This window comes from Schistocerca serialis, chromosome 7 (genome assembly GCF_023864345.2).
Source record: "Schistocerca serialis cubense isolate TAMUIC-IGC-003099 chromosome 7, iqSchSeri2.2, whole genome shotgun sequence".
NCBI classification, from domain to species: Eukaryota; Metazoa; Arthropoda; class Insecta; order Orthoptera; family Acrididae; genus Schistocerca; species Schistocerca serialis.
This window is the reverse complement of record NC_064644.1, coordinates 34,358,796-34,381,784: the sequence shown is the minus strand read 5'-3', so window position 1 is coordinate 34,381,784 and position 22,989 is coordinate 34,358,796. Positions and strand designations below refer to the sequence as shown.

The 22,989-nt window shown below is 37.8% G+C and overlaps 1 protein-coding gene across 4 annotated transcripts in view; it reads left to right on the top strand.

The window, feature by feature from the left end:
- Positions 1–22,989, top strand: part of LOC126412476 (glucosamine-6-phosphate isomerase) — a 125,964-nt gene that overhangs the window by 5,754 nt on the left and 97,221 nt on the right. For all 4 annotated transcript variants that reach the window (XM_050082092.1, XM_050082091.1, XM_050082090.1 and 1 more), the window contains exon 2: positions 13,288–13,424. In XM_050082092.1, the coding sequence (XP_049938049.1) occupies positions 13,301–13,424 (124 nt within the window). In that variant the 5' untranslated portion in view covers positions 13,288–13,300. The remainder of the gene's footprint in view (positions 1–13,287; positions 13,425–22,989) is intronic.

The following is a 22,989-nucleotide window of genomic DNA, read 5'->3' as shown; positions in this document are numbered from 1 at the left end:
ATGCGTTGAAAATTACTGGAGATAGTGGGCATCCCTGTCTCACTCCTTTCCTTATTCTTGCTGTTTCTTCTTTGTTTTCCTTCTTAACTAAGGCTGTTTCATTTTGGTATATTTTAAAGATTATCCTTCTATCATTATATTTCAGACCAGCCTTCTTCAGAATTCTAAACATTTCTGGCCATACAACATTGTCAAATGCCTTTTCGAGGTCTACGAAGGCTATAAATACTTGTTTGTTTTTGGAAATTTGTTTCTCAATTATTAGTCTTAAAGATAAGATTGCTTCCCTCGTCCCTACACCGCTTCTAAAACCGAATTGGTCTTCACTTAGAGTGCTATTCAATTGGTTTTCAACTCTTTTCAAAATTATTCTTATTAGAATTTTTGATGCGTGTGAAAGAAGACTGAGTGTTCGATGGTTTTCACAGTCCATAGTAGATGCTTTCTTAGGTATGGGGAATATGATGCATTTCTGATAGTCTTCAGGAACTTCACCTGTTTTGTATATTTTCTGTATGAGTTGCAGTAATGTAGCTTTCATTTTGTCTCCTGATTTCTTAATTAGTTCAGAAGGTATATCATCAACACCTGCCGCTTTCTTATCTGGTAGTTCTTTTAGTGCTTTTTCAAATTCATCTTTCAGAATTGTGTCCCCTAGTTCTTCTTTCTCTACTTCTTCGCTTAATTCTATCATATTATCTGTTAGAGGGTCTCCTTGATATAGCTCTTCAATGTATTCTTGCCATCTCTTCAGCGTGTCATATCCAAATAGTACCTTGCCCTCTTTGTTCTTTATAGTTCCTGAAGATTTTACTTTCCGTTTAGCAAAGTTTTGTTTTATTGTTCTGTAGGCCAAGTCAGTTTTTCCTTTAACCATGTTTTCCTCCACCTCTTTACAAATGCTGTTGAGGTAATTTTCTTTTGCTTTCCTAGATTCTCTGTTTATTTGGTTTCTAAGCTTTCTATATTTGTTTTCGCTTTGCTCGTCAGAGGCATTTTTGTATAGTCTTCTTTCTTCCATTAGACAAATTATTTCAGGTGTTATCCACTCTTTCCTGTTTACAGGTTTGGCTTTCCCAATAAATTCTTCTGCTGCTTTATGTATGCCTTCTTTGATTTGTTTCCACTCCTCGTTAGTACTCCCGGGAATAATGTTTGATGCCATCTCATCAGTTTTCCGTGCATAAGGGATCACTAGTTCTTCAGACTTTAGGTTATCTCTGTTCCATACTTTGTTCGTTTTTCTCTCTAATCGCTTGAGTTTGAGTAAGCATTTCATCATTACAAGGTTGTGATCACTATTAATATCCGCAGACGGGTAGCTTCTGCAATCCTTGATTTGGTTTTTAAAACGCGATTTTACTAATATATAGTCGATTTGGTGTCTTCTAGTATCTCCTGGGGCTTTCCACGTGTACCTTCTTCTTTTATGGTGGTTGAAAAGGGAGTTCGCTATGACCAACTTGTTTTTGGCACAAAATTCAATTAGCCGGCTTCCTCTTTCGTTTCTATCTCCTAGACCATATTTCCCTACAATTCCGTCAACTTTCTCTTCTCCAACACTAGCATTCCAATCTCCCATTATAATTAAGTTCTCTTCACCTTTAACATAATTTATAACTTTGTTGATGTCTTCATACACTGTTTCTATTACATCGTCTTCTTCTGCCGATGTCGGCATATAGACTTGTACTATTACCGTGTTCTTTGGTTTGGTTCCAATTTTGACTAGTATTATCCTAGAGTTAAATTGCACATATCCTGTGACTAGATTCCCGAGTTTTCCTTTTAGAATTATTCCAACTCCACCGATTCCAGTTGTTCCTTGGTTAGTACCTGTATGAATGATACGATAATTTCCTGATCTGAAGTCTCCTGGTTCAGGCCATCGCATCTCAGATATTCCTATTATGTCTGTTCCCATTCTGTCCATCTCTAGTTTGAGGTTCTCTAATTTCCCGCATTGGAGGAGTGTTCTTACATTCCATGTTGCTATTTTTAGTGTATTCTTCAACTTTGCCTGGCCTTCCATTGTCCCCACCCGGAGATCCGATTGGGGGACTATTACTCCGGATTTATGTTTAACAGAAGATTCTGGCATGGTGCGCTACTGATTCTTGGGATATCTTGAGTGATCTTTAATGGAGTGGTTTCCCGTTGCCTTCTCCATCCTATGCCGTTGACTGTGAAGTTCTTCCGCCTTTAGGAGCAATTTCTCACTCCAAGGACAAGAGAGTGCCCTGCCTCTATCCGCTCATCCGCTCTCTTTGAGACCGTTGGCACTTGATAGGGGGCGTTTCCTTATCCCGGGAAACACTCGGTCGTCAGAGCCTCGTTAGCAATAACAGGGTGTACCGTGCAGCAATCCTTAGCTGCAACTCGGGTAGGTGAGGTTGACATTTGTACAGGAGAGGCTGTTAGAGTCGCTTCACTGTACCTTACACCCCATTAATAAACATGTTAAAAAGCCATCATTATTTTTGTTTTATCAAGTAGCCTATATGTTTAAGAGTAAATTAAAACAAATTTGAGCATTCTATCAGGTCTGAGACTCTAGATATTGCAATTCTTATAAAACAAAATATCCGTAAAAAAAAAGAAAAGAAAAAAAATACATATATATATTTTTTTCATAGAAAATATTAATATATTTTAATAGTATCATTTTTATCTTCAAATATGTATAATAAATAAATTTGCTGCAAAAATTCATGATCTTATCTAGAAGAGTTTTTAAGATAAGCAATTTTAAAGTTTTGAATACAAATTAAATTTACCATTTCGGAAGATTCGGAAAACGCAAAACATAAAAACTTAAAAAATTTATAAAAAAAACCTATAAGAGATACAGCAAAAAAATGTTGCAGGTGTTGTCAGGATGGTATTAGAACCATTTGAGCCAAATTTCATGAATATCTAAGGAGGTGGGTGTAAAATTTATTTTTTATTGGGTGATTTGATGTGGAATGACCCTGCAAAGTTTATCGTTTTCTTGAGAACCAATCACAAGGCATATCACCTACTGTGATGGGAATGTTTTATGGTTGACTTCAAGCTGCTTGTGTATTCAGTGATCATTATTGTATTTGGCAAAATGTCACAAGACTTTTGTTGGTAATTAATTTGGATCAAAAACAGTAGCACATCAATTAACTTACTGAGTGCTACGAGAGGTATCTCAAACAGAATGGCCTGTATGCCAACCAGTATTGATCTAGAAAAAAAAAATGGTCATGCAAAACCCAACTTTTTTTTTTTTTTTTAAATGACTTCATGAAAGCCATCATACAGGCAGTCATGTAGTTGCAATATTTCTTGATTTCTAAAAGAATTTGTGTCAGCACTGTACCAGTACTTTTGGAAGTATGATCCTACAGGGTACCACGCTAAATGATGTTGACTGAAGATTTCTTAGTAGGGAAGGCACAGCATGTAATTCTAGATGGAAAGTCGCTGGCAGGTGTAGAAATAACTTTGGGTTTGCTCCAGAGACACATGTTGGGATATTTGCTGTTCATATTGTATATTAATGATCTGTCAGACAATGTGAATAGTAACCTTAGTCTTTTTGCAACTGCTAAGTTAAGTAAAATGAAGTACTGGCTGAAAGGACATGCACAAATATTCAGTCAGCTCTTGATAAGATTTCAGAGTGGTGCAGTGTTTGGCAACTCAGTTTAAATGTTTAGAAATGTGCGGTAGTACACTTCATCAAATGAAAAAGCAGTGTGTCATGATTACAACAACAGTGAGTCACAGTTGGAATTCGTAAACTCACACAAATATGTGGACTTAGCAGTCCTTAGATTTATTAAAGGGAATGGTCACATAGGCTCTGTTGCAGGTAAAGCAGATGGGAGATTTTGCTTGATTGGTGGGATACTGGAAAAGTGCAATCAGTCTGGAAAGGAATTAATTACAAAACACTAATGTGCTCCTGTCTAAAATTTTGCTCAAATGTGGGGAACCCATATCAAATAGCATAAGTAGGGAATATTGAATGTGTACAAAGAAGGGCAACAGGAATGGTCACAGGTTTGTTTAACACATGGTAAATTGTCACAAAGATGTTGAAAAACTCGAACTGGTAGATGCTTGAAGACAGATGGTGAGTAACCTACTAAAATTTTTTGAACACTCTGGGGATCAAGGAATATACTACAACCCACTATGTATCTCTCCCATAGCGATAAAAAGTCAGGATTACAATATTTACAGAATGCAGAGGGGCATTTTAGCAGTCATTTTGTTCTGTGCTTCATATGCAGGGGGAATGGGTCTGACCTAATAAGTATTGCAGTGGAAATTACCCTCCATCATGGTGGTGGTTAAAATGTTAGTCCAGCCACTCTGATTTAGGTTTCCCATTGTATCCCCAAATTGGTTAAGGCAAGTGACAGACCAATTCCTTTGAAATGTGTGGTGGATTTCATTTCCCTCTATGTCCTGTCAGCTTTTACTCCCTCTCCGATGACCTTATTGCCAGCGGGATATAAAGCCATGATATTATTTCCTTAGTTGTATGCTCATAAGTGTTGTGTCATACATACCACAGTAAATTAATTCCTTTACATCCACATGATTACTCTGCAGTTCACAGTTAAGTGCCTTGCAGAGGGTTCATTGAACCACCTACAAGCTATTTCTCTATTGCTCAGCTGTTGAATGGCATATGGGAAAAATGAACACTTAAATCTTTCTGTGTAAGCTGTGATTTCTCTTATTTTTATTATGAAGATCATCTTTAAGTTGGTGCCAACAAAATTTTTCACACTCTGAGGAGAAAGTTGGCTATCGAGATTTTGTGAGGAAGCCCTACCGCAACAGAAAACACCTTTGTTTTAACGACTGCCATCCAAATTTTTTTATCATATCTATGACACTCTCTCCCTTATTTCATGATTATACAAAATGAGCTGCCCTTCTTTGAACTTTTTGATGTCCTCTGTCAAAGCTATCTGATGCACAGTACTCCAGAAGAGGGTGGACTAGCATAGGGCAAGCAGTCTCGTTAGTAGACCTGTTGCATTTTCTAAGCGTTCTGTCAAATCACAGTCTTAGTTTGCACCCCCCACAACACTATTTGTATGATTATTACAATTCAAGTTATTCTTAACTGTAACCCCTAAGTATTTAGTTGAGTTTACAACCTTTAGATTTGTGTGATTTATTGTGTACCTGAAATTTAGCATGTTCCTTTTAGTACCTTTATTGATGTCTTCACACTTTTTATTATTTAGTGTCGTCTACCTGATTTTGCACCATAGAGATACTGCGTGTAAATCATTTTGCAATTTGGTTTGATCATCTGCTGACTTTACAAGATGGTAAACTACAGAATCATCTGCAAACAATCTAAGGGGGCTGCTCAGAATCTGCCCTAAATTGTTCATGTAGGTCAGGAACAACAGAGGGGCTGTAACACTTCCTTGGTAAACACCAGATATCACTTTTGTTTTACTCAATGACTTTCTGTCAGTTATCATGAACTGTGTGACTTCTCTGATAGAAAATCATGGATCCAGTCACACAGCTGAGATGATACTCCACAGGAATGCTATTTAATTAGAAACTGCTTCTGAGGAACGGTGTCAAAAACCTTCTGGAAATCTGAAAATATGAATCAATGTGACGTCCCCTGTTGATAGCACTGATTACTGTGTGTGAATAAAGGGCTAGTTGTGATTCACAAGTATGATATTTTCGGATTCCATGTTGGCTGTCTAGGTTCTATGTATTCTTAGAGTATGTCATTGTTTATTTATCCTTTCTTGTTGCTGTCCAGTGATTTGTATAATCACTATACAAGATATACATGTATCTTTGATGTAGTCTTTATCTCCTTTTCAAGGGTTCAGAGTGGAGTTGCACATGATTCAAATGTATTCAGCAAACTCTCTTAAAAAAGTGTTCTTATCAGTTCAAAAGAAAATTAATACTTGTCTCATAGAACAGTTCTACAAATTATCTGAATATCTATAATGAAGGATTGAAACACTCTGTTAGCTGTATGGGGAGTAGTGATGTGTGGTAAACATGGCTGTAATTATAGATGTAGATAACTGTTTTCTTGGAAAAATTCAAATGTCATCAAGTGAATATTAAGCCACCAATAGAAGATGAGCAACAGCTGTTTTACATAACTGAGGAAGCAGCAATATTTTTTTTTTTATTTACTAGGGTACATGTAGCCAGTGTAGGCTCATGTAATAAGTTTCTAATAGTTGCTTCTCATTGCTTAATGTATAGGCTACCTCAGCTCATTCCTCATTCCTGAAGGCTCTCCGTCTTACTGGAACATAAGGAACATAATGTGTGAATGAATAAATCAGAGCTTTTGGAAAGAGTACAGAAAATATCAACATGATATTCTATCTTATTTTACTCTATCAGAACTTTGTTTGGAACATGACTATTTCTGTAGGGATAGTTTTTCAGAAACGAAATGGAGAGGTTCTTCACAAGTTATCTACCATAACACTACCTCTGTATTCTGCTATAGTCATCTAAGCAAAGAAGGTAAAGCTGAAAGGTGGAAGGAGTATATAGAGGGTCTATATAAAAGGGAAATAAACTTGAGGATGTTATTGTAGAAGGAGAGGAGGGAATAGATGAAGTTGAGATAGGAAATACTTTAAGACAAAAAAAGAAACAACCATGCACCACAAAGGAATTATCTGTAATGGGTTGGAAATCAGTGGTGTGATGTACAAGTACAGACAAACAAATGATTGCAATTTCAGAAAAATTGGATGATGTATTCAAGAGAAAGAGCTACACTAATTGAGCAAGTCAATAACGTGTTGATCCATCTTTGGCTCTTATGCAATCAGTTATTAACTTGGCATTGATTGAGTTGTTGGATGTCCTCCAGAGGGATATTGTACCAAATTCTATCCAATTGATGCATTACATCTTTTAAATTCCAAGCTGGTTGGAGGCTTCTGTCCTTGATACTCCAAATTGTTGAATTGGGGAGAGATCCAGTGAACTTGCTGGTCAAGGTAGGGTTTGGCAAGTGCAAAGACAAGCAGTAGAAACTCTTGCTGTGTGTGGGCGGGCATGATCTTGATGAAATGTAAGCCTAGGATGGCATGCCATAAAGGGGAACAGTGGGCCGTAGAATGTCATTAATGTATCGCTGTGCTGTAAGGGTGCCATTGATGACAACCAAAGGGGTTCTGCTGTAAAAAGAGATGGCATTGTGCATGATCACTTCTGGTTGTCAGGCCTTCTGGTGGGCAACATTAGGTTGGTATCCCTCTGCTGTCTGGGGCATCTAGAGACATGTCTTCACTAGTCATCAGGCCTCAATTTGTGGCAGGACTCATCACTGAAGACAACTCTACTCTAGTCAGTGAGACTCCAGGCTATACACGCATCAGATAGTGGTGGGATACCAACCTGACTGTCACCTGGCATATGGATTGCCCTTCATGGCAGGCCATCCTGGTCTTACATTTCAGCAAGATAACAACTGCCCACACGTGGCAAGAGTTTCTATTGCTTGTCTTTGTGCTTGCCAAACCCTTGTCTTGCTCTACCCAGTTGAGTACATTGGGAGCATTGTGGCCACGGTCTTCCAACCAATTTGGGATTTTGATGATGTAACATGGTAGTTGGACAAAATTTGGCACAACATCCCTCAGGAGGACATCCAACAACTCTGGCAATCAATGCCACATTGAATAACAGCTTGCATAAGGGCCATAAATGGACCGACACATTATTGACTTGCTCAATTAGTATAGCTCTCTCTCTTTAATAAATCATCCAATTTTTGTCCCATTTGGATACTTCCTTCATGGTGTTTTTTTTTTAAGAGAGAGAGAGAGAGAGAGTATGATACTGCGAGAAGACATTGGTGGAGCTCGGTAAGCCCTGAGTGAAAACAGGTCCCTTGGTGTAGACAACAGTTCTTCTGAAATACTGAGACCCTTGGGAGAAGCACCTATGACAACATAATTCCATCTGGTGTGCAAGATCTATGAAACAGGCTAAATATCCTCAGGCTTCCAGAAGAATGTAATAATTCTTACTCCAAAGAAGATGTACACTGTCAGGTTCCAATACTGCTGTTTAGTTCTTTAATAAGTCATGGTTGAAAAATACTGACACACATTATTTGCAGAAGAATGAAAAAACTGATAGAAGCTGACTTTGCAGGATAAATGTTGGACCACTCAATTCAGTAATCACCCCACTGATGCTTGAAGTCTTTCGTGATGGTGTGGTATCTTCCAGCAGGACAACTGACCATGTTGAAAGCCCAGGATCCTGCTACAATAGTTTGAGGAGCTTGATAGTGAACTCACATTGGTGTTTTGTGCAGAAAATTTGCTTTATCTGTACTCGGCGGAACACGTGTGACTCTATCAGGCCTCAGTTCCATGCACTTAAATCATTGGCCCATAGGTTACAGGAATTGCATGACCTGTGCATAGATGTTTGGTGCCACATATCTCTGGAAACCTACCAAGGAAGTGTCAAATACATGCTCCATAAAACCGCTGCTATGTTGTTTGCTAGAGGTGGAAAAACACACTAATAAGCTGCTGCTCATAATGTTTTATCTCATCAGTGTAGGTTTCACAGGGAATATCAAATGTAATTAGTTGCACAATCCATAGGTCATTTGAATGATTTATTTATCAAAAAATCTGTGAAAAGAGTCAGTCTGCAATATATATATATTTGATTAATTTTAATATTAATAAACATATTATTTTTAAGTCCTACTTTTGCAACTACACTTAAAAACTAGATGTTATCCTACAGGTTACCAGTTTTTAAATTAATGTTCCTCCTTGTAATAGAAGGAGTTGGCCAGAAGAAGTAGTTGTAGCTTAGATTTAAAATTTACTTTGTACTTGTCAGATATTTCACATTGTTTGGGAATTGATCAAAAATTTTTGTTGGTGCATATTGAACTCAGAGCCAGTGACAGCCTTAATAGTGCATCATAAAGGTAATTTTTCCCTCTAGTGTTATAGGCGTGGACCATCACTATTGTTCTCAGATTTTGATGAATTATTTCTACTTCTACATCTATACTCTGCAAATCATTGTGAAGCGCATGGCAGAGGGTATCCAGAAGTGTTTTCCCATTCCGTTCATTTATGGAGTATGGGAAGAATGATTGTTTAAATTCCTCTGTGCATGCTCTAATTTATCTAATCATGTCCTCATAATCCTGACAGGAGCAACATGTAAAGGGTTGTTATACTGTATGTTCCAAGAGCCATAATTTAAAGCCTGTTCTTGAAACTTTTGTAAGTACACTTTCTCAGGATAGTTTGAATCTACCTTCAAGAGTCTGCCACTGAACCTACCTCTGAGGCTGATGTGCCAACACGCACTTGTGTGGTGGCGCCCGACCCTGGTGTAAGCAGGTTTAAATACTGATGGTGGAAAACATTATCACTGCCAGTATTTGGCTGACAAGGGGAGGAGAGGTGGTGGCGTGAAGTTCCTGATCACCAGACTTTGTGCCAACGTCTTGGTTTAAATACAAAACCTCTCCACAGTGTCTTATGAATTGAGGGTGTGTGACACTATTGATGGTGACCCGTCCGTCAGACGGGGATGTTAAAGTTGGTGGCCTTGTGATGCTATTAACAAGGAGTAGACCATGTGCCGGCACCAAATTTTAGCCTCTCCCTGCTCTCATCAACATCACAAACATTACGCCACACACACACACACACACACACACACACACACACACACACACACACACACTGAAAATACATACATGTAGTATTACAAATTGTGTTATGGAGCATGTTGTAAATAAATAAACAAAAGAGTCTACCAGTTCAATATCTTCAGCACCTATGTGATACTCTCCCGCGGGTCAAAAAAAAGCTGTGATCATTCATGTTGCCCTTCTCTGTATATGTTCAATGTCCCCTGTTAGTTGTATTGAGTATGTGTCCTACACAATGCAGAAATATTGTAGGATGGGCCGCACGAGTTATTTATAAGCAGTTTCTTTGTAGACTGATTGCATTTCTGTAGTATTCTACCAATAAACCGAGATGTGCCATTTGCTTTACACATGACTGAGCCTATGTGATCATTCCAGTTCCTATACTTACAAAGTGTTATACTCAGGTATTTGTATGAGTTTACAGATTCCATCTGTGACTCATTGATATTATAGTCATAGATTACCATGTTTTTTTCATTTTATGAATTACAAGGTTTTGCCTTTCTGAACATTTAAAGCAAGTTGCTAATCTTTGCACCACTTTGAAATCTTATCAAAGTCCAACTGAATATTTATGCAGTTTTTTGAGACTGCACTTAATTGTATGTAACTGCACCATCTGCAAAAAATGTGAAGTTACTATTAGTATTGTTCACAAAATCATTAATATATGAAATGAATTGCAAGTGTTGGAACACAGTGCCATGGGGTACATCAGAAGGTACTTCTTCTGTCGATTACTCTCCATCTAAGATATCTTGCTGCGTCCTACCTACCAAAAAATCCTCAACCCAGCCACAAATTTATTTGATACCCATACAATCATACTTTTTGATTATAAGTGTAGATGTGATACTGAATCAAATCCCTTTGTAGAAATCAAGAAATATTGACTCTACCCGGCTGTCTTGCTCCAAGGTTTTTGTACCTATATCATGTTAAAAATATACGAGTTTGGTTTCACATGATCCATGTTTTCAGAATCCATGTTGGTTGGTGTGGATGTCATCCTGTTTGAGACATCTCATTACATTAAGCTCATAGTATATGCTAATATTCTACAACAAATGAATGTCAAGGATATTGGTTGGTAGTTGCTACCCTTCTTGTACTAGGTACGGTTTTTGTTGAGGGTCCGTGATAAATTGTAGCTAAAAGAGGGGCTAACTCATCTGCAGCTTCAATTTAGAGTCTGATATTGATTCCATTGGGTTCCAGAGCTCTGTGCAATTTTAACAGTTTCATATGTTTCTCAATGCTACTGCCACTAATACAAAATTTACTCATGTTTTCAGTGGTATGGGAATTAAACTGCGGCATTATTCCTGAGTTTTCCTTTGTAAAGAAATAGTTGAAAACAGAGTTTGCCAGTTCTGCTTTTGCTTTGCTACCCTCAATTTCAATTCATGTTTCATCCATGAGTGACCGGATATTAACTTTGGTGCCACTAACAGCCTTTACTTGTGATAAGAATCTTTTTTGATTTGGTGAAAGATCAATAAATCCTCAGGTTTTGTCAACTAACAGAAGGATCATTCCATGAAAAGTGAAGGTTTTGCTATGTCTGTAACACTTCCTATTCATTTTTTTTAGTAGCAAATGAACACGGCTCACATCATCAAACTTTCTTGTATATAGGCCTTGTGACCTTCTTGTATATAGTGTCACTTTCAGGACCGTATGCAGAGCCATTTGCTTATTTTCAAGTTAATATAACAATGTAAATTGTACATATTTTAAGTCCTTAACCATGGAATGATCCAGAAGTGTCTTCTGCAAGTTAATGGAAACAGTTTCTTGCAGTTTGCTGCAAGTACTTACTAAACATGCCAATTGCTGGAAGATTTTCTCAAACTTGTAAAAGTTTTTTGTGCATTCACTACTGGTGCAAAGATATCAATGTCAAAAAGGAGAATGACACACAGACAGATGGGTCAAAACAGATGCACCAATGGAACCCCTAAACGTATATAATTGGCCACTGCAACCAAGAAAGTGTGAAATGAATTTACTGACTCTTTTTTTTTTTGTTTCGCCAAGGGAAAGTAGAATTACAGCAAAGCTATCTTTTTAAATTTTAACAGTTTTTTTAATGTCCGCAGAAACATAAATGCCTTAAATTTGTTGTAAAACTAATGAGTACTCATTGCAAAATTTGAAGAGTAATTGAAAGGTCATATCTTGGTCATATAGCTTGCCTTGTTTCTGATTCCTGTTCTGGAATATTTTCTTTGTTCAATAGAAAATAGATGTTTGAAACTATCTTACAACATTATGAGCAAGTTTTCATTCAAGTCCTCTGATTTTATTTCATTCAAAAGTGCATTTTAACAACTTAAAATAGGTACACCTCTGTATGCATTGCTTCAACCAAACATTTCTTTTTTCTTGACTTTGTTTTTCATAAGGATTTTTCTTCAATAATAGTAATGCAGCAAATGTGGTGGCTGCACTGTTTTTACCCACAACACTGAAAACTTACATTTGCTTATCTCAAGATGCAAATATGTTGGAAACACTTCTGCAAATACTTGCAGCAAGTTCCTGAAATACTCGCTGAAATGACTTGCAGAAGTAAGCCTGCACGAGTTTTTGTTCTAATGTAAACACCTCAGCAAGCACATTCAGAAGTTACTTGTGGAAGTTATTTCCTAGAGGATCTTAAAGTTTTAAACTGCTTTCAGGGCGTGGCCATGGTGGTAGGGTTTAGAGTGCCTTCACCACATGCTGGGCAGGAGGGGGAGGGGGGGATGACCAGTGCCCTCTTGTACTCTTTTTTTTTTTTTTTTTTTTTTTTTTTTTTTTTTTTTTTTTTTTTTTTTTTTTGTTTTTCTAGTTACTGTTGGATGTGATTAGCCCTCTTTGCTGCCACACCCTGTTATACTTTTGTTAGGAATGCCCCTTTTTATAGCTCTCCGATGAAGGTAAGACCTTAAGAATTCTGGCTCGTGGACGGTAGCCAGTGAACAAGAAAAGTTGAATGAGCTCTTACGGTTCCTACAAGAGAGTAGCTTCTGTTCCCATCTTGACTGTATCATATCAGGGATGGGACAGATGTGAAATGGACACCTCCTGCAGTGTGGCAAGACACGGGGGATGCTCAACTATGCCCACTGACCCGATTACTTCTCTCACCTTATTTTATTTTTCTTGGTCGTACTGGTTTGATCAGCATTGGCTCAGGTGTGAAGTGCCTCTCACTGCATCTAAGCTCTGCAGGCCTACCCTGCTCTTGGGCCTGCAGCGTGCCCCCCCCCCCCCCCCCCCCCATGTACTTTTACCTCTTCTGCAACTATTTCTCATCTATGGGGTCAATATTGCTTTCATTACGTCAGTTTAACCACTCATAGATACTATCACATTTTAGTGAATTTCTGCCAGATGTGACTAACTTCATATGGGTTGTCTCATGAATGTGAGACTGATGAGCCTGCTGTTTATTCCCTTGGATCCCAACCAACCATCTCAGACTTCCACCTTCTTAATGTTAAATTAGTTGTATACTTTGAGTAAAACAGAGGAATGTTTTCCTTGTTGAGACATTTATTAACCATATTTCTCTATTTTTGTAACAGGTGAAAGAACACCATGCGGCTTGTTATCCTGGAGACTGCAGATAAGGTGGCAGAATGGTCAGCCAGATATGTGATGAAAAGAATAAATGACTTCAAACCGGGTCCAGAAAGATACTTTGTTCTGGGTCTTCCAACAGGTACTTTTTTGTATTTTGTATTCACCAAAGGTAGGTGCCCAACATAAAGTTAGCAGGAAGCAAAGAACCATGTCCTGAATTGTCTGATGTCCAGGAGCCCATCCTAAATTGTGGTGACTGTATTGCAATTATTGTCGTTGAATAAAAATGTCACTTCAATTTGGCTCATTGCATATTTCTTTGGGTGGTTATCTTCTGTACTATGCTCTAGCAGAGCTTTCTATATATGGTACAAGTTTCACTGAGCTATGTTACGTGGCAGTGACACAACATGCAAAAGGTACGTCTATCCTTAAATTTTGTGCACCAGTGCATGTTTGAGGTGCCACACTGTTGGTGTGAGGCATTCTCTAAAGATAGCATTGTGTACCTTATCTGCTGGAGACCCAGCATACTTATTGAGTACTTTTTGCTGCCTACTTTTGACGGTGCTCTATGCCACAATACTGTACATTGTACTTTGCATAATTTGTCTTCCTGAGTAACTGAATTTTCTGTGATTTTTTAAAAAAAATCTAATCAGTATAATACATCAAAATCCTGAGTGTAATACAGATAATGGAGTGAGTTGAGGTAACCTTTCACTGTATAGTTGAGGCATTGAGTGTCAACAACCACATAAACAAGATGGAAAATGTAGCTGAGCTTCCAGACAATGTCCTTAATACCTTCCTTATGGTCTAACTAAAAATGCATGGGTATATTGTTGCAGTTGAATACAGTGTCCTGGAGCTACCAATGTGCTGCAGCATTGAGTTTTTCTGCATGCTTTTGCAATTTACAATCCATTCATTTGATTGTTTTTCAGCTGAGAAAGTGTAATAGTACACTATATATTCTTGACATCACTCAAGTACGAGGGCATTCTAGAGTCATATGAAATATAGAAGTAAAAAGTTCCACATCCAAGGTCACCAACTATAATTTTAAATATGATGACTGGTTCCAGCAAATCTGAGTTTTTGTCATCAGATCTGTAAATCATAGAGATTGCAAATTACAAGCACAATCAGGTCACATCTAATAAGGTGGGGAACATATTGTAACGAAATGGATATGTACAACATACCTTATGCAAATACACATCAATAAGTCTCCATCATATGTACAATATATAGTTTCAAGTCGTAACATGTCATTTCAGGAGGATCAAGAAAATGGTTCTTTGGCACGTCAATAATGAAACAAATTTAGATAAAATATTATGTATATTGTACCGAGTACCCTAGCTTGTACCCACACAGCAGGTGAAAGAAAACTGAGGATCACAAGTCAAGGCAAAAATGTTATAAACTACCAGCAGGTGGTACTGTAATAGTAATCATACAGAAATGTGACTGTAACATATAAAGTATATAGAAAGTGTTACATCCAATGAGTCAATAAAACAATGCAATAAGAAAATTTAACAAGCAATTATGTAACATAAGAATTTAAACCAGAGTATATTATAATAATAAAATTCCTTTTCTAATTTAACTTTCTTTTTCAGAATTAAAATTCTTACGAATTAAAAGAATATGTGTTGTATTTCAGTTGTATCACCTACTGCCTGTATAGTCAAAACAGTTATGAGGCAAGTACAAAGTGGAAAATATATCGCCACTGAATAAGCCTACAGAAGATGACTCGAGATCTGAGTGTTAAGAACACAGGAACATGTAGTAATGTATGTAGGCAACAAAGGGGAGCAACTGAAATATTGCTTTCTTAAACTACTGTATACAAATCGCAATATTACAGACCAACACCAGTAGAACACAAGGTCTAGATGCTAACATAAAATCAAAAAATGGGAAATCCAGGGAGGAACGTAACAATATTATGAGAAGGAAACTTGCTACTCACCATATAGCGGAGATGCTGAGTCGCAGATAGGCACAACAAAAAGACTCTCACAATTAAAGCTTTCGGAAAACAAGTGTCTACAAATAACTTGTGATATAGTGATAAGAAGAATATCATAGTAACTGTGATTAAATTATAAACAGATATTACGCAACAATCATGAAACATCGTTGTAGCTCAAGGTCTAGGTGTACCAGCACATTGTGTTGGACTGCATTTTTGTTATAGTATTACATGTTCCTCTTTTTTGATATTATGTCAGTTGAACACTGTAATGTTGTACAAATTGTTACACATATACTTCACATAACTGATACTCTCCCATGTAATTTTTTTAATATCTTTTATGCCTCCTTTTTTTCTAAATATTTGTATATAATTTAATCCCAGTTTCTTTGGTATTGTACTTATATCACTATGTTACAAATTACTTGCATATATGTATTCATTAGTTAATTCCTGGTCTTATAGTAGATGATTGTTACACCAAGATTTCGAATACCGCCTTACGTTAGCACCTAGACCTTGTGTTGTACTGGTGCTTGTCTATAATACCATGATTTTTACATGGTATTTTTAGTTGTTCCCGTTTGTTACCTACATACATTATGACAGACGTTTCATGCATTTTTCCGTGTTCTTATCACCTAGACATCGGGTGATCTTGTTATTCAGTGGCGATATATTTTCCACATTGTACTTGCCTTATAACTGTTTTGACTATATAGGCAGTAGGTCATAAAATTGATATACAACACTTTCTTTTATAATTTATAAGAATTTTAATTCTAAAAAAGAAAGTTAAATTAGAAAAGGAATTTTGTTATTATACAGGGTGCAGCGGAACCGACTAAGCAGTTTCTGTCACTTACCACTGGGGCTGTGGTGGGGATGGGCAGTTGCACCTGGTCTGCCTTCATTCAGTCGTTGACCCCATTTCGGTAGCCAACATGGTCTGGACTGGTGCACATTGTGGTTTTGTGACGAGGCACATTTTCATCTTAGTGGGTGCGTGAATAAGCAGAACTTTCCCTGGGCTGAAAATAACCCCTGAATAAGTCATTAAAGACCACAATGTACTCCTAAAGTGATAATGTGGTGTGCCATATCATAATTTTGCGTGGTAGGCCCTTACTTTTTTGAGGAGGGAGGAGTGACCATGACAGTGAATTCCACACGCTATGTTTCAATGTCGCAAAATTTTCTGCAAACCAGAATGGATGAGATTGTTGAAGAACATGGACTAGGGGACTTGTGGTTCCAACAGGATGGAGCTGCTGCTCACACAGCTCGAATGTCACTTGATGTTATAAGAGAAATGTTTCCGGGATGTCTCGTCTCCTTGAGGGGTGATGTTATGTGGCCTGCATTGTCACCAGATTTGAGGAATTGTGATTACTTTCTTTGGGGATATCTGAAGGAAAAGGTTTTCAAAAGCTGCCCTCACACCCTACCAGAGTTAAAAGAGTGGGTTATTGATGAAGTGAATGCCATACCCCGCAACATGTGTGCAAGAGCTACTCGAAACTTCAGGGATCATCTACAACAATGTATTGATACTAATGCCTGCCATTTTGAGGACATTATTTTCAAAACTAAATGATTGTAAAATGATATGTTGTATTAATTTAGAAAATAAAAACATTTTTTCTCTATAGATCCAGATTTACTTTTTATTGCTCCTTAAAACAGTTAGTTCATTCTGCCACACCCTGTAGTATACTGTGGTTTAATTTTCTTCTGTTATATAATTGCTTAATAAAATTTATTTATTGCATTGTTTTGCCGACTCATTTGATGCAACTTCTTCCATATGCTTTATGTGTTACGATCATATTTCTGTATGTTTAAACAATGGAAAATCCAGGATGAAACGTAACAATATTATGAAAAAGATAGTTACTACTCACCATATAGCGGAGATTCTGAGTCACAAAAATCCGCAACAAAAAGACTGTCAGAAAGTGAGCTTTTGGCCAACAAGGCCTGTGTCGAAAATAGACAAAAAAAACACACACACACACACACACACACACACACACACACACACACACACACACACACACGACCATAGTCTTTAGCAGCTGGGACCAGACTGCGAACAGCAGTGCATGATGGGAAAGGCAACTGGGTGTGGGTTAAGGAGGAGGCTGGAGTGGGGAGGGGGAGGGATAGCAGGGTAGGGATAGGGGGCAGTAAAATGCTGCTAGTGGAAGCGTGCAGGGACAAGTTGGAGAGGGGGGGGGGGGGTCAAGAGGTTAGACAGAGAGTGGGGGAGAGGGGGGGGGGGGAGACTTATTGGAAAAGGAGAGAAGTAAAAAGAATGGTGTGTTGGTGGAATAGTGTTGTGTAGTGCCGGAGTGGAAGCAGGGAAGGGGCTAGATGGGTAAGGTCCAGTTGTTTCGTGGCCACAGTTTGTCGGTGGTCGTTCATGCTGACAGACAGCACACATAGAATGCCGCACAGTAGTTGCAGCTCAGCACACCCCTGCCTCCTTCTTGCTTCCGGTCGCCTCTCCCATCATGCGCTGCTGCTCGTAGTCTGGTTCCAGATGCCAGGGACTGTGGTCATGTGTGCATGTGTGTGTGTGTGTGTGTGTGTGTGTGTGTGTGTGTGTGTGTGTGTGTGTTGCCAAAAGCTCACTTTCTGACAGTCTTTTGCGCCTATCTGTGATTCAGCATCTCCGCTATTTGTTGAGTAGCAACTATCCTTTCCATAATATTTTTTCTGTATGTTTATTATTACAGTGCCACCTGCTAGTAGTTTGTAACATCTTTGCCTTGACTTGTGTTCTTCGCTATTCTTTCATCTGCTCTCTGGCTATAAGCTGGGGTAGTCAGTGCAATATGCATCTTATTTTATGTAAATCTTGTTTCATTATTGACATGCCAGTGTATCCTTTTCTCCATACTCTTGGATGATGTGTTAAGATTTGACACGATATGTTGTACATATAATGAAGATTTATTAGTGTGTATTTGCATAAGGTATGTTGTATATGTCCATTTTGTTAAAATATGTTCCTTACCTTATTAGATCTAACTTGATTATGGTTGTAATTTTCGATCTATGTTATTTAAGGATCCAATGATCTGTAAATTATAATTAGTGATCTTGGCTGTTGAAATTTTTTACTTCTGAGTTTAATAGTTCATTACTGTTTCATTTACAATGATGGACTGACATTACAAATTAGGGGAAATGTGTACAAGCCAAAATGAACTTTGATGTGAAACATCCACTTGCTGAGATTTTGATGTGAACCAGTCAGTCATAACATCAATAGAGTACAGTTGTAAGTTTACCGATTTGGAACTTTGCCTTTGGTAGTCTCACAACCTGTTTGCTTGAATCGTCATCCTGATTTAATGGATGAAGTGAATATTTGTTAAAGAAAATACATAAAACTTCAGTGAATGATTTTTTTCTCTCTTCATATTTATTGCCACTTTTTTGATGACAACCTTTATAACATGCATGATTTCTCAGTGTTGAACCGGAACAGTAAATTATACTAATTATCAGTTGTTCATTGGTGGCAGACCAATATTGCTGTACATGACTGATAGACATAGCCTCATATTTTGGCAGTTTGGCACTAATACATAATGTTGACAATTCGTTGGTGGACCTGGAGTGCATAGTGTGTACTGAACTGAAAATTAAATAATGACAGATAGGTTGTTTGTAATGTCAATGCTGAGACAACTCACAAAGGAGTCCACATTTTGATAGCTAATCCCGGGCTGACTATGTGGTATTGACTGCTGAACACAAACTGAAAATTATGTAATGTTTATGTTTCCCTGCTTGGGCACTGACTAATTGAAACTTTGTGCACCATGCCTATTTACAGACATGCGTCATATCAAACGTTATAAGTTGTTGGAATACAAGCTTATTACATGTTAGATAGTAGTATAAAAATCAGAAAATTAAAAGGAACAAAGGTATATTAGGTAGTGAAGTAAGTTTGTTCAACTAATAACACTATAATGAGGATGATTTTAATTTACACAGGAATTCTCAAAGCTCGCCAAAAAGTATTGAGAAAGTGAAATTTTCTAATTAGAATAGTTATTAAACTGACAAGTTATTTTAGTGAAAATTTGCATTTTTGGAACCAACCAGAAAAATCAGGGCTATAAAATTGTGGTGCTGAGTTTTGGAAGCAGTGACATTTTAAGACACACAAAGCTTCTGGAAAAAGTAAAATGTTTGTTGAAAAGAGGAGAACGACGGCTTTCAAATGAGTTATACCAATATGGAAACAAAAAAACTCTTTGCTCATCAAAAATTTCAACTTTGCGTGGTTTGGATGTCTTCAGGTGAACTAACTACGATATTATCGCCAGTAGTTGAGAACCTATAGAATGAATGTTTTGATAATCCCTATTTATATAAGAAATTGGAATTTTGAGTAACTATTGTATATGTACTAGTAACAAAAAGAATAAGACAAGAAAAAAGATTAATGTCAGGAGTGGTGTAAGAAAAAGTAGATTAGCTCCCTCCCGTGCTCTGTGGCACAGTGCCTTGCCATCCACAATTCGACTCAGTCAGATGGGGCAGTGGACATTGTCAGTAATTTCATTGTTCTACACTCGGCGCCTACCTTAAAGTGTTAGCCGTTTCAGGTATGGAAACCTCAGCCATATGTACAGATAATGCTGTATTGTCAATTGGTGTCTGTCATTTATCCAAAAGTGCATGTTGTTAATGAAATTTTTGAGACTGTAACTAACACATCCATCTCAATTTTTGTCTTGCACCCATCAGCATTTTTAATTTTTTAAATGGATATATTTAATCATTGCAATAAACTCTGTTTCTAATCATTGACACACTTTTATCACATGACAACAGCATTTTGACTTATTCTGTAACTTCTAAAATCACTACTGGAAAAATGTTATGTTTATATTCAAGATTTGTAGTGAGATTTGTAGCAGTTTCTATTTATTTATTTCATCTTGCAAATCTAGAATATCACAATGCACAGAAAACATTGGAGCAGCCCTAAAAAGTGTGCACATTTTTTTCACAAGATATTAAATTATTTATTTTCTGTTACTCCAAGTATTGTGACAGGCACATTTAAAAGCACGAAAAAAAAAGAACAATTCTTGGCTTTCAGAACTGTTAGTTCCTTTCTCAGGGGGACAGAGGGATATGTTGAGGAAGGCTGGAAGTGAGAGGCAGCTTACACAGACCTCATGTTGAGAGTCCCCACCCCCACCTCTTATGGCCCAAACTGACTCCTCTATCTGATGCCTCTCCCCACACCTTTGTTAAAACAGGCTGGTCACTCTCAGCTTGTGGTCCGAGTCACCTGCTTCTCCTTTCTAATCTTTGAACCTATCCCTCCTTCCTCCCTGAGAAAATAATGAACATTTCTGAAAGCTAGGTATAACTCATGCGCTTGTTGCACATTGTGAATATTTACTCATAGTTTCATAGTTTGAAACAGTTTTGTAAACACTGTGATAATGCTGAAACAACTTATAAGTTCAAAAAATATAAATAATCCTTTTAATAGTATAATTCAGCCAAAGGCACTCCCTTCACCTGTTGGGAAACCTACTTTGCTCTGTGTCACGAGGGGACAAACACAAGAGGGTAAGGGTTCTAGTAATCATCAGCAGTTCAGATGTATGCAAATAATGGTACCTCTAAGGGAAATGGCAGCAAGGGATGGAAAGGAACACAAAGTACACTCACTTTGTATGCGTAGGAGCTCATTCGACACATTGAAGAGGTTTTTCCACCAGCCATTGAAGGAAAAAGAGTGTGTCCAACTGCAGATTGTGGTGTCGGTTGGATGGAACAAACAAGCCTGTTGTTGGACTCCAAGGTCATACTTGAATCATTCCAGTGACTGGCAGAGAAGGTTGAGAAGACAAGGCTTGTGCAGAGTGTTTCAACAAGGCTCACTGTATGCAGCATTGTCCCCAGAACTGGTTGTGGCCCCTTGCTTTTGAGTTGAGTGGAAGGACTGAACCAGAGACTTTGAAAGTTATGCTAAAAGCTGGGCGGCAACTTCTGAAAGTTGCTTTGTAATGCTGAGAACTGTAAGGTCCCCCTAAATGGCTCAGGTATGCACTACACATCAGAGGCTGCAACCCATGTAGCTGTGCACACTGTAGGGTGCACACAAGAGTTTTTTATATGTTAGGTGACACACTGTCCAGCCTATATAATGACAGCTTTAGGAGACCCAGAAATGTAAGTGTAAGATGCAAAAGAATGCCGTCACAGGTGATAGTATTAAAATCCTAGTAGTTAAATGCCGAAACATTCACAACAAAGTTCCAGAGTTTGAAATGCTTCTGAAAACCAGTGAAGCTCACATGATAGCGGGTACAGAAAGCTGATTGAAACCTGAAATTTATAGCAGTGAGATTTTTGGGGAAAATTTAAGTGCATGACGAAAGTATAGGCTAATGGGAAATGGTGATGGTGTATTTGTCACAGTAGCAAGAAACTCAAATCCACTGAAATAGAAACTGAAGCTGCATGTGAGACTGTTTGGACTAGACTCAGTATCAGGGGTGGGCATGTAACCAAAAAATTTAGAGAAAATATTAGTTCACTTGTAGTTAATTTCCCCCATCATACTGTAATCATCGGTGGAGACTTTAAATATCCAACAATCAATTAGGGAAATTACATTTTTGTTAGTGGTGGACATGACAAGACATCTGGTGTAACATCACTAAATGCCTTTTTGAAAACAACTTAGAACTGGCAGTTTTGAACCCCTCTCATGTTGGAAATGTACTACATGTAGATTTAATAGCAACAAAATGACAAGACCTTTTCACAATGTTCACATCGATACTGGTATCAGAGACCAGGAGACGATTGTGCCAACAATGCCAACAATAATTAACAAAGTACAAACAACTACTACAACAAACAAAAAGATTTATATGTTCAGTAAACTAGACAAAAAAGTGGTAGAGTCTTATCTCAGTGAGGGACTTGAAACTCTGAGCACAGAACAGGACCATATGAACTAAGACTCAAGTTTTAAAGAAAAGTTGACCTTGCACTGCAGAGATATGTACTCAGTACAACAGCTCATAATGAGAGGGACCCACCATGGTATACAGTAGCTGTAAAGAAACTTCTAAAGAAACAGAGGCTACTGCATAATAGGTGTAAAATAAAGTATAGGGCTGTAGACAGATACTAAATGAAATGTACTTGGCTGTCACGAGAGCAGTATGTGAAGCCTTCAGTAGCTACTGTTGCAGACTATTGTTAAATTGTCTCTGACTATACCCAAAGAAATTCTGGTTGTATGTAAAACCTGTTACTGGTCCCGATGTTAGTGTCCAGTCTCTTAAAAATGAAAGAATAACTGAAATTGAGGGCAGCAAAACAAAAGTGGAAATCAGGTTGCCCTCCATGGGGTGGATGCACGCAACGACTGTGGTTGTATTGCGTTAGATAGAGCAGCAATCACTTGTGAAATTAAGTTGCTTTAATATGACATTTATAGTCACAACGCAGATCAGATTTCGACCTGTGTCAGGTCATTATCAATGCAGTGTGGAATTGTAGCAGTTGTTTGTGCTCAAGTGAATGCTTACACAGTTCAACCAAGGTCTGATGGAATACATATAACATTCTATACTAAACTTGCAGTTGAATTAGCCTGTCTTTTTAACTAAAATCTATTGGTTGAACTGTGTAAGCATTCACTTGAGCC